The 12,891-nt window shown below is 43.0% G+C and overlaps 1 protein-coding gene across 2 annotated transcripts in view; it reads right to left on the reverse strand.

Moving 5' to 3' along the window:
• The window catches only part of NUFIP2 (nuclear FMR1 interacting protein 2), a 32,280-nt gene that overhangs the window by 17,260 nt on the left and 2,129 nt on the right, over positions 1–12,891 (reverse strand). Inside the window, exons 1-2 of one of the 2 annotated variants that reach the window (XM_073315984.2) lie at positions 11,381–11,798; positions 5,450–7,159 (exon numbers count right to left, since the gene is read on the reverse strand). In XM_073315984.2, the coding sequence (XP_073172085.1) occupies positions 5,450–7,159; positions 11,381–11,492 (1,822 nt within the window). In that variant the 5' untranslated portion in view covers positions 11,493–11,798. Of the gene's footprint in view, positions 1–5,449; positions 7,160–11,380; positions 11,799–12,891 lie in introns of those variants that run through there. The other variant, XM_073315983.2, reaches the window with a different exon arrangement.

The following is a 12,891-nucleotide window of genomic DNA, read 5'->3' on the forward strand; positions in this document are numbered from 1 at the left end:
TCTCTGTTTTGGGATCAGTTTTTATGTACTGATGCTGGTGAAGCATCTGGTCTCTGGAAGTTTAAGATGCTCCTAGCCCCCCCTCTTTTTTCAGACACAATATGAGCTGATGAGCTGCAACGTCTCTGTGCTCCCCACAGGATTTACAGCAGTGACACAGCTCCACGACGATCCTTTTATTTCTACACTCGCCTTTCCCTAGAGGAGGCTTCCGTAACCCCCAGAAATACAACGGAGAATTTAACCAGGAATTGAATAACCCATTCCTTAAAAGTGGGAGGAGCCCCCCCTCCCCCCACTCTAAACAAAGATACGTAGTAAGTTCCTGCTCCAGGAACTCAACTCAAAGACTGCAAAGCTTCAAGAATCGGTGAAGTGTGTAAGGGGGGAGAAAGATGCTGGATTTTCAGGAACAATGACAAGTGAAACGGTGCATCTTCTCCCCAGAGACCCACAAACCCAGAAAGATTTCACTAGCAAACCCTTCCAGGAGAATAGGGATGAGATTCAATGGGTCCAGACCCCTTCCCATGAGGTCTCCCAAACCCTAGGCTCTCCAGATCCCTGCTCTATGAAGCTCTTAAATTCCACTGGACCAGGGCTCAGCTCTGAAAGGCAGGAGCTCCATCTTCCTGGTGACCTCAGGAGATGTCTGGGACAGGGCATTCCAGCAGTGTCTAGTCATACAGCTCAAGATTATGGAATTACTACTTACCTAGGAAATCGGGAATCCTGTTATCGAAGGCCTCAATCCTACAATTGGACCTATATGGAGATACCTGCACGGAGCCCTATGGATTTCAATGGAGTTCCCAAGTCCCACACATATGGCTCTGGCAATACGAGAGGGGCCTAACCTAATGGTGGACTGAAGCCTGGATGTGATTCTATATGACAAATTCAAAAGTCAGATTCAAGACTCACTGAATTTGTCATATATAAAGATGGATACTTAACTTCCATAAAATCTCTCCCTCCAGAAAACCTGCCAGTGGCCAACAGGTTACATATTTCAGTAGTGCTGTGGGCTAGATGTTTATTTCAATTTACTACGTTAACTGTAAATATCCTGCTCAAAACAGAAAACTAGAAAGGAAGCTAGGGAGAGGGAGGCTTTTAATACCAGCTTCCCCGCGGTGGTCTCATGTGTGTCCCTACTTACTGGTCGGAGGGATTTATACTACGTTCTGGTTGTGTCTAGGAAACAATGCAGAAGGCTAAAACTGTGTGGATCTTCAGTAACTTTGTACCACAGTTCTAGCTACTAATTAATGGATCCTGATCAACAGGAAAAACACAGACAACAGGGGAAGGGGAGACTCAGAATTTTCTTACATTCAGGACCCACAAAAACATAAAAAGTGTCAAACTGAGACTTAACAGAAGGAAAACTCTTCTCTTTTTTCAGAGGCAAAAGACAAAACACTGAATTCACAGCTCTTGTTTTGTGTGACCCAGTTCACAATTCCAGTGAAAGCCACTAGTGGCCGGCCCACACTGCTGTGCTCTATTTCCCAGACCGCTCTTGTTTCTTCCTGGAGTGCAGCAGAGAAGCCAAGAAAGAAGCAAGCAGGAGCACTGGGAAGAACCCAAGGGCAGGAAAGAACAGTAGATATAACTAACTTTCTCTCCCCACCTCATCTGGGGTCTTCACTATTTTGTAATGAGACCTAAATCCTTCTTCCCTTAGCTAACAATATTCTTACTACATAGCATCCCCCCCACCCCCCAAAAAACCACAACTCATCATATATAGAGATCCCTGAAATGCAGCCACCTCTGACCTGGAACATGGCAGCTGTTTTAAACACAGACTACAATACATGACCGTTTAGGATATGAAATAAGTTTTTAAAAAGGGAGCATTTAAGCAATCGGAAAGCAGTTACCTCAGCCACCGTATAGCTGGGACAAATATACCGTACTCTTGTTTAAAAAACAAGGCACCACCAGAATTGGTAAAGACCAGTTTAATCTCAACAAAGAGGTGACACTTCAATAGCCCCTAATGCATTGCCATGCCTGGGTCAGTGCTGATCCCGAGAGAAGTGAAGCCCCCTGCATAGTAAACCACTCTTCCTGCAGGTCTGGGGTTTATTCAGACTCCCATTCAAAATGACCGTCCAATCTCCACCCATGTAGCAACCAGGCCCAATATTTAGCTAGTAAGATCTCATTTAGCACATAGTTCATTCCTTTTACAGTACTGCAGTACACAGAGGAGACGTAGGAGTTGTCAGCAAAGAGACAGGTTGTTTAGCTCACCCAGAAGTTATGGGTTTGTTACAGAAATTACTAGTTGAAATTCTAGGACCAGTGCTATGCAGGAGGTCAGACTAGGTGATCATAATAGTCCCTTTTGGCCTTAAAAATCAATGGAAGCCTGGAGGCAAAGCAGGGAGAAAGACATATGAAACTAACTTTCAAAGCATCCAAAAAAGAAAAAAAAAGTGCACAAGTACTGCCAGACCCTCAGCATGTTTCCAGTGCCCGACACCCATGCGCCCAGCAAACTTACGAGGGCAAAAGCACACTGGGTACATGTGAATGAGTACAAACATTCCACTCCAAGAATTACCATATCCAGCAATAGACAGCACAGCAAAGCGAACCCTGTCCGGAAAGACAACACTGTCCGGTGCCTAGAGCACAGGACTAGGACTCAAGTGCTATTCCCAGCCGCCTCTGTGATTGTACCGCTGTGTGCCTCAGTTTCCCCCTGCCCCATCACTAAAAGGACAGCAACATCTTTCAATGGGAAGCTGAGAGTGTTACTCACGTTTTGTAAAGCACTTTCAACTCGTGGATGGAACATACATGTACAGAAAGTATCATCAGAACCATCCTGTGTTTTAGCTTGCAAAGACTCAACTATGAGAGTCACCAGATTAAGATGGAGGACAGATCTGAGAAGCGAACCATCAACACCTCTCTCTTGCCAGGTTGATTATTTGCTTTTGAGGAGAGAGCAATTCCCCCCCCTTCCCTTCCCCCCCCCCCCAAAATCCAAACACACTAACTGTTCAGTCTGCACAAATCTCCCCCCAAACTACAACAGCAAGAACAAAAGCCAGGCTTTCAGCATCTCATCACTGGGAGATAGTCAGACAAATCATTCTGTGTTACTGAATAGGAACATGGCAGCTATTTATCAGGGACGCTGGGAAACTGCACAAGACAAACCGTGGCAGAATCATGGGGAACTTACCATTATTTTGCTGTTCTTAAAACGTTGTTAAGACATTTTATTAGAGCTGTTTGCATCAGTGCTCTGGTCTGACTGTAGGCCAACAGAACACAAGCAGAGAATGGTGCTGGTATTTTCATCCACACATGCAGATCACCGATACAGCCCGTGTCCTGTAACTGGATGTGGGCAGACAGACCCTTGCACTGGTGTGGAGCTCACCAATTTCAATTGGGCTCTGCCTGGTCACCCACCGGGATTTGATGGCAATATCATGGCCTTAACAAGTAATTACTTTCTGCAGCTGTCTGTCAGGATGAGCAGTATGTCTCATACCACTGATCCATAAAATGACACTTCAGAAAATATGCTCCAGATCACACTGGAATCCTTTCAGAACAAATGCCAACATACAGATGAACCAGGAAGCAGGAAAATGGGAAGACACTCTAATTTGGACTTTGGTTTCCACTCCCCAAACCATGAAAGGCATCTAATGAGTACTGACTTGTAAATGCAAGCTCAGGTTCCTCCCAGCAACCCATGTCACATGATTCGTATGGCACTGATTACAAGAGCCATCCACCCATTATCTTCTAGGCTGAAGCCAAGATGTCGTCTGGAAATTGGTATAGGAAAAGGCAGGTTGAGAAATCAAGAAGGGACCTGAGAAGGACATTGGGGCAGAGAACTCCAGCTCACCACAAACACATCCCAGAATCATAATATGACCAGAGTTACTACTCTGGATGGGCCAAAATAGAAAAAGCGTGTGTACAGGTGTGGGCGGAGGGGATGGTCGGCAAAGGAAAGGGAAGAGCTGCACAATTAGTTTAGAAGTGCTTTCATTCCCATTGTTTATTTCTGCCATTGACAATGATTAGCTCCATCATAGAACAGGGGAGGGGAATGTTCATCATCTCCACTGTAGCTAGTACTGTTCAGGTGGAGACTGTCTTGCCCAGCTGACCGAAGAAGGGAAGAGATCTAAAGAACAGTGGTAACAGAATGGCTACTTCGTTTCTTTAAAAAATAAATTTAAACTGAGCAAAAAGAAAATAAAAATCCAAGTTTGCAACTGTTGCAGAAATCTCCAGACATGGCAGGATTAGGCTTGTCTGGAACTTTACTTCCCAATGTCCCTGATTTTCTCTGAAAAGCTGGCCGAGATTCAAGACTCAACAGGTGCAAGGAACACTCAATTCTAAAGCTCTGCTTCATGACTAAAAGAAACCCTGAAAGTGTAGATAAAAATAAATTGACAGACACTAGGTTGTTATTCCCAGTGAGAATACTAGAGCATAAAGGGTTAAGAAATTACACTGACCCGGGATAATTTTTGAGTTGCTTAACAACAAACAAAGCCACCAAGATTTCTAAGCTTCACCTGAACGAATTGTGAAGACCTTGGAGAGGTAATTTTGCACTCTGCAATAGGTCATAATGCATTAAATTTCCACTTAAGCCATGAAAGAAATCTTGTCCCCCACTTCTGAGCAGCTATCATTCAGCTCTCCCCCGAAAGGAATACTTCATGTAAGGCTGCCTGGAGCACCCTTTTTTTTTTTTTTTTTTGAAGGGGAGGGGGTGTTGGTGAGAAGAGGTAGCAAAAAATAAAATAAAAGGGAATTGCCCAAAAGGTAGATAAGCAACAGCAAGCCAAGGGAGCATCTAGCTAACTGAACTGCAGAGCGGTCAAGAAGAGGCAGAGAGCTTGTGAACATCCAGAAACTTCTGAGCCAAACAAGAATGAGGGGTAATTTTAGTCATTTTATTCTATTGGCTCCTGGCTGTAAATATCCATGCCACGTATCAGACACCTAGCTCTTTTTTTAAGAGCAACCCCTGAAGTGTTGTTGGAGACAGACAGCCTTAAAACAAGAGGAACAGACCAGGTAAACCAGTGGGTCCATTGCTGAGCTTTCACCCCCTTCAACATCAGGAAGTTTTGGAAGATCTACTTACCGTACATGAGTCTGACACAAACATGCACCAAAGGTAAAACAGCTGTAACTATTACTTCTACCAAATCTCACACACTTACCCACATGAACAGAGAAATGAGCACCTTTAACATAGCTTGAATGAATAAATCAAGTAACTGCTAGAGTATTTTAAAAACAAACATTCTTATTCTGCTATGGCCATCAAAGACGGAGCAAGAAGGCCGTTCTTAAAATCAAGGGATGCAACCTTTACAGGATTGGATTTTCCCAAACCAATTAAGAGAGAGCCCCATTAGGAAACAAGTTGAACCATTACCTTTAGTGTGATATACAATAGCAGCCCTCAGGTCAAAAGAACCCCAGCTATCTTTCCTTTCTAGGCCTCTCTGGTACCTCTGATCTTTGGCGGAGGCTAACAAATTGTTCGTAGGAGAAGCCAAGGGATTCTCTAGTTCATAGTCCTTTGAAAGGAACACTAAAGCACCTTGGCTACTGGTGTCTGCCATTTGCAGGTCACCTATGTGATGTGGTTCCAAAGACAAGACTCCAATCTCACTAGCAGTCCCAGGCTTTATAATACCACTAAGTATTTGAGGGCTAGTCCGTTTTTCCAGCTCATAAGCCTTAGGAAACACAGGTTGTTCAGTTCCTGAGGGAATGATTTCAGCACCCTGTGAAACCAAAGTGGCAGGATATTCCCCTTGAAATGTCACTTCCATTATTTTATTATCCGTTGATTTCCCCAGAACAGTCTCAGGCCCAGCACTGGGCTCATTTATAAATGATAAACCCCACTGGTTCTGGAAGATATCCCCCAGGTTCTGCTGATTTGTCTGAGATGGCAGATCCACCTGTGCTGTGCCCAAAAGCACAGATTGCATATTTGAAGGGTAGATAAAAAGGCTAGACTTCTTTTGTTCAGTGGCTGGTGAAGCTGCACTTATGTCCTGGTGTACTGACTCAGGAGAGGCTGATGGTACAGTACTGGCAGCCGTTGTGAGCAGTGGCTGGCTCCCTGGGGAATATACATTCCCATCAGTCCCTGCTAAAATGGGCCCATTTGAAAAGCTAGCAGAAGTAACAGACTTCATAGCAGACATGGGGACTTGGGACAGTCGACTCGGCATTTGGGCCTGTATTTCTCCAGTAGATGAAGACGACGACGAAGACAGAGAAGATGGGTTTTGAGCTGCTTTGTTGAGGTTTTCTTTAACTTTGCTTGCATAACTTATTTTAGGAACTATTTTAGCACTGCTGTTGTCCACTGGAAAAACTGGGGGTGGTTTAAACAGGGTCCACGAGTCCTCTTTTGATGCAGCCGCTGATGCATGCTTCCCCTTGGGCCGGTCATCAAACTTTTTGCTGCTAATCCCAGGTTTGGCATCAGAGTTTTTTCGTTGCACCTCCCCAACCCCAGTTTTCCCACGGCCTGCTCCTCCAGCCCCAGCTTCATACTTCCAAACAGGCTTAGTATTGTCAACTCTGTTTCCCTTTTGTTCACTATAGTCAGTCTTGAAACTCTCAAGTTCCTGTTTTAAGGATGGGGTATTGACCTCCTGTTGCATTATTTTGTCCTGCACCAGATTCAAGTTCTCACAACCCTTGGCACTGTTACGCCTGCCTTTCCGTTTCTTAGGTGTGGTATATCCACTCTCAGACCCACTGCCATCGTTATCTGCCCCTTTGCCTACATAACCATTAGTGATATAACCAGAACTATTTGTTACAACACCATTTGGAATAGATACTGCCTCTGGTTTGTCTGAGGATTGATTTTCTCTAAGTTTATTCTCATAAATTTTTTCATTCTTTTTGTCCATACTGTTTTTCTGAATGAAGTTCTTGGGTTTGATTCCAGCTTTCCCAAAGGTGCTGACCTTAACAGTCTGCTTTGGGTTTACATTAGTGTCTACAAGTTGCTGGCTGCCATTTGGTACCCTGGAAGATGGGTTGGTGGTTTCATCAGCACACAGGCCCTTTAATGATACTTCTCTTTCTCCTGCGTTACCATTTAGCTCTCCATAGCCTAAAACAGGCAAAAAACAACAAAAAGACAAGAATTAAAAAGTGAAATGTTAAACTTCTGATTGAAAAAAAAACGCTATAATTAAACCCCTAAGCATAACCAGCTTTTTTTAAAAAAAAGAGTAAAAAGTGTCCACTCTTTGATATATGAAAGCAGGTCCTTACCACTTAATGTCAAAGTAAAGGGTATGGTCTCACCTCAATGATGGGAGTTAAGCACATAAAGCCCACTAAAAGGAAACACTTCTCTATGGACTCTAACATGCAATAGAGCATTTAGCAGGCCTCTTAGCTCTTATTTTTTAAAATAATATATCCCTTTGCATACAGAAAGCAATCAGGCTATTCACAATGCTGAAGAGAACTGCAATGTTATTGTGGATTTTCATATGGTTTGATTCTGATAAGTTTAAGAATGCTTAGGACACTGCTACACAAGCTACTTCAGAGTCCCTGTTGATCAACAGGACTTCATCCAATTCAGCCACTGATTACATTTCCACCTTGTCATTGTTTCTCAAATGCTGTTTTTTGCACCCAGGACAGTTAGAGACAAATAGCCCTAACTCTCACTTCATCCTCTCCTTAAGTACCACCTGTGATCTACATTTTCCAGTGCTCATCAGCTTTGGAAATGCTTTTAGAAAATTTCCCTTTGTAATGTTACCTCACTCCATTTCAGAATAGTGTTAGAAGCAATAGGAGGCCCACCACTTCCCTGCTCGAGTTATTAGCTTTAAAAAGATAACACGACTGGAAAGAAACAATCTTCAATTCTTCAGGTGAACTTTTCCATCAGTTTCAGAGTAGCAGCCGTGTTAGTCTGTATTCGTAAAAAGAAAAGGAGGACTTGTGGCACCTTAGAGACTAACCAATTTATTTGAGCATAAGCTTCCGTGAGCTACAGCTCACTTCATCGGATGCATTGTGAGCTGTAGCTCACGAAAGCGTATGCTCAAATAAATTGGTTAGTCTCTAAGGTGCCACAAGTCCTCCTGTTCTTTTTTCCATCAGTGTGAGGCCAAGCCACTGAAAAACTACAGTATTAAAAGGGCATCCTGTGGAAAACAGAAGTATTGGCAGATCTGGATTCAGGCACAGAAAACATAGGCCCTTACCTAGGTCCCCACCTCATTGAATCATGCGATTACGTCAGAATCTCAGCTTTCATAAAAATAAAAAGTAGGTTTCTAGCCCTTGTGGTTGCAAAGAGAAATTCAAAAACATGACCAGGTGCAACTGATGCATTGATGTCTGCAGAAAAGCATGAACTGTCGCATGCACGTCAATGGTGCAAAACTCCAAGACCTACCGCTCTGGATGGCCCCACCATCACTACATCAACAGAGGACTAGATTTGTGACCGGGGAAGAATGCAGTGGGCTCAGTCCACCCACCATAACGAGTAATGGAGTTCCCTGCTGCCACCCCTTTGGAAGGGGGGGCCTGCTGGAGCTCTTGGGAGGAGGAAGAGGATCCATGGTGTTGCCCCCAACATTTTTTGGGGCTGGGTGGGTGGAGTGATCACTACTGCCAATTCAAGGGCAGGTGGGACCAGAAGGGTCCCCCCACCATGTCCTGGCATCTCCGGGACCTCAAATTACCTTAATATGGCTTGAGTGTGTCGAACTTTTCAGATGCAAGAAAACCCATGTGTTCTCCTCAACAGAAAACATTTTGGGCCTGATTCAGTTACACTGTTGTAAAAATGGAGTAATGCAGGTGACACGCTGGTCTAGCAAGTCCAGAACAAATATTTTCCAACAGAAATGTTGTTATTCTTTAACTGCTATGCTAAAAACTGTCACTCTCAACATTAAAAAAAAGAAAAGGAGTACTTGTGGCACATTAGAGACTAACCAATAATAGATTTCCACTCCATACGTTTAACCATATTGGTTAGTCTCTAAGGTGCCACAAGTCCTCCTTTTCTTTTTGTGAATACAGACTAACATGGCTGCTACTCTGAAACCTCTCAAAATTAAGGGATCTTGCATCCTAAACACTCCTGCCGGGTCTACAACTAAAACTAAGGTCAACTTAGCTACATCGCTCAGGGCTATGAAAAAGTTCAGGCCCCGTGCAACACAGATACTACACCTCTCAAGGGGGTGGCTTTACTACTGCTACAGGAAAACCCCTTTTATTGCTGTAGCGTCTACACTGCAACGGCACAGCTGCAGCTGGGTTGCTGCAGTGCTTGTCGTGCATACAGCTGCCGTGCATCCGAGGGTATGTGGTCATATCTTGTGGAACTCTGAACCATGGAGATTCCTGCAAGAACCCCATCGCTCAGCTTGTTGAGGTAGGTTAAACAAGGTAAGACACTGTGTGACTATCAGCAACTGCTATAAATTTTCCAATAATGTAACTATATTCATATTGTTGACCATAAATACTTCAACCAAACGATGCACAGACTGATGGAATTCTAATGGATGAGCCAAGGATTGAAAATTAGTTTCAGGGTGACATGCAGAGAGCAAGTCTTTTCAAGGATAAGATACCGTATAAGGCCTTTTGTGACTCAGATTTCTGACATCTCTATTTAATAAAACAAAATAAAGAGAATGATCATAAGACCACTATGCATCAGGAGTGAGAAAAACTAATGGATTTTGCTTTTGACTTTATTAAGAGTGTCAACAGTTTAAAGTTCCAGTTTTCAAGCATTTACATGAACAGCCTAAATTCTCTCTAAGCTAATGCTTGAAATACAAGGTCTTCGCTTCACAGCTGTAAAAATGCACTTCAAATAGAGAAGCTTATTCTGCCACTGTCAAGTTTTAGAAACACACAGAAGTATGTTTCCAGGTGTTTTGTTTGGCCATGAGACCCCAAAGAAGACCTCAGAAGGGCATTTTTAAACTGGAATTTGACAGGCATTAGTCCAAAGGCACACTATGGCTTTCAGATATATTGGAAAGTTAACTTGGGTGTTATTTTTATTCAGTTATTTTGCTTAATAGCTTGTTTCACCATATACCTAGTCAGTCCCCTATTACACTCACCTGCAGATGTTTGTGTAAGGCTCATTAGCATGCAGGTTTGGGGCACCTTGACATCTATTTTTAATACAGTCCAAGTCCCTAATAGCCTTTTGGGTAGCCAGCAAAAGAACGTTTTAAAAAGACTAAATGCACATGGCATGCTAACAGCTTTCTAAACTTTACTATAACATACCATTAAGTGTTCAAAACTTTCACAAGCATCAGTAATACAAGTTTTAAAAACAAAGCCCTGGCCACACAGATTTGAAACCATGACCCCAATCCTGCAATGTGATCTGTGTGGGTGTGGAGCGGACTCTGTGCGGGTGGGGATCAGTCTGCTTTAGCTACCACTTTTCTGGAGAACCATGTTTAAATACTGTTCTTGGCAGAAAGATGCTAACACAATTCCAAATTTCTGTGCTGATGGTCTTATTCACCCAACATACAAATAACCTTCTGTAACAGGGAAATAGATAAGTTTTAAGATTATTTTTATTTTTCTGTCATTAAAGTGGTTTGTGGGCCAGAGAAATGTCTGGAGACTCTTCCCTTCAGTTCCTTGAAAACAGAATTTAGGAATCCCAGTCCCATGCAGAGTCTAATGAAGTCAACAGAAAAACTCCAGAGTGACTTCAATGGAATTAGGATCAAGATCCTTACCCACAGTTTAGTTTTCAATTAATGGAAGTGAGGTATTTGGAATGAATGCTCTGAAGGACCATCTGGACTGCCAGTTATAAAATCACTTAAAGACCAGTCTCACACCATTGAAGGCAATGTGAGTTTTTCCATGGACTTCCTTGGAAGCAGAATCAAGCCCCCAGGGAAGTGGCTGGGATCTCTACTTTTGAATACAGCCTTCCTTCCACTAATACAAGAGCTAGGATTTTACCTGGGTATTGAAAAGATATTGCAGAGCAGTTGCAACATATACCTAATTCGCAGGCAAAGAAAGAAAACCAGAAAGGAATGATTTTCTAATCACAAAGAGACAATGTGCTGTCACTCTCCCAGGAAGCTTTATGAAGCTTAAAATACTGATGCTGTATTGTGTGGAGAATTAATGAATGTGTAGTGTTATTTGTGATCTTATATCACATTTTCTAATTTGGCCAATTGTTTTAGTTATGGACAAGTACCAATACATTTTATTTTTAAAATACACTAGCTAGACAAAATAATGCCAGGACAGGGGAAGAGATCTGCCAGCACTTGGCACGACGACTTACACCCGTGCTCCAAGCTCAGTGGTGGTGTCATGGTGGCCGTGCTGAAAGCCCACATCCTGAAGGCATAAGTGAAGGTTATTAACCACTCTTGTGCTGGGGATAAGAGCAGCATTAGTTCTAATGAGAACACACATTCTTATATATTATAGGACCATTGTGGGAATTTACGGTTCATTTAGTTTTAATTCTTCAAGAAGAAAAAAATGTCCTCTGTGCACATAGCCATTTCATACCACCAGCCAACAGCGTTACTGGGCTTTTTAGTAGCACAACTATACTACCTCAGCCTGCGCTCTCACAAACCAAGGGTATGTCCACACTACAAGTGCTACAGAGGCACACCTGCAACTACATCACTGTAGTGTAGACACATGCTACAGCAATGGAAGGGTGTTTTTGACTACTGTAGTAAATCTACCCCCTCAAGAGGTGGTAGCTAGGTCCACAGAAATTATTTCATCAACATAGCTGCACCTACAGTGTGGGTTAGGTCGACCTAACTATGTTGCACTGTAAAATTTTTCCACATCCCTGAGTGATGTAGGTAGGCTGACCTAAATTTTAGGTGTAGACTAGGCCAAGGAATGACAACATTTGGTCTGTAGTGGCAGGCGGGTAGCCTACTTCTAAAGGTGCTGATGACTGAATAAGCCATTCAGTAGTAGAGGCATTAATTCAGTACACGCCAGGATAATGCTGGGAGGCGAGAGATGCACGGCATTGGCCGGAATTGCCATCTATGGCAAAAGATGAAAAACTAAGGTCCTGACCCCTTACATTATTAATGATACCCTTGCCCTGGTGAAGAATGTACAGTGTGTCCTGGCCAAATTCAAATGTGTCTAAGGTCACACCCATAGTTTCAAATGAATGTGGGATTCTTGACTTTGCAGCCTTAAACCATTACGTAGGGTTTCTGTGTTATTTGTTAAACTACTGCACCCACGAGGTTGCAGCTTTTCAGTGGTGATAAAACAATCCCTCAATATACCCAAAAAGCACTTGAGATCTGAGAGACTGAAAGACCCCATATTGTACAGAGAGTTTTATTTCTCAGGTCCTAATCCTGCAACCAGATCTGAGCAGGCGGGCCCATATCCCCATGTGGAGTCCCATTAATTGTGATGAAAATCCAAATGAGTCTAAGATTCCACTCACAGAATCAGGGCCTTAGAAATCTATTGCTGTTATGTTATTAGCAGAGTAATTTCTTTGAGCCTTCAGCAAATACAGAACACCAGCTAAATTTTCTCATAGAGTCTAAAGAATTCCCCAGTTTCTCCAGACATGGAGGCAAAGCTGCCATTGCCTGCATTTGAAGGGCACAAAAGGTTTCCTGAAGAGTGGTGTTTGAATGTACATTGCACTGAAATTTTATATTTCAATGTGATGTTCTAGAACCTGTCACAAACATGGAGCCCTAATAAAATCAATTTAAGCTTAATCCTGCTTACTGAAGGTCTGACTCCAGAGGAGCGAGGTGCTTCCCTCCAATCGCTGGCGAACCTACA

Source organism: Lepidochelys kempii, chromosome 17 (genome assembly GCF_965140285.1).
Source record: "Lepidochelys kempii isolate rLepKem1 chromosome 17, rLepKem1.hap1, whole genome shotgun sequence".
Taxonomy (NCBI): domain Eukaryota; kingdom Metazoa; phylum Chordata; order Testudines; family Cheloniidae; genus Lepidochelys; species Lepidochelys kempii.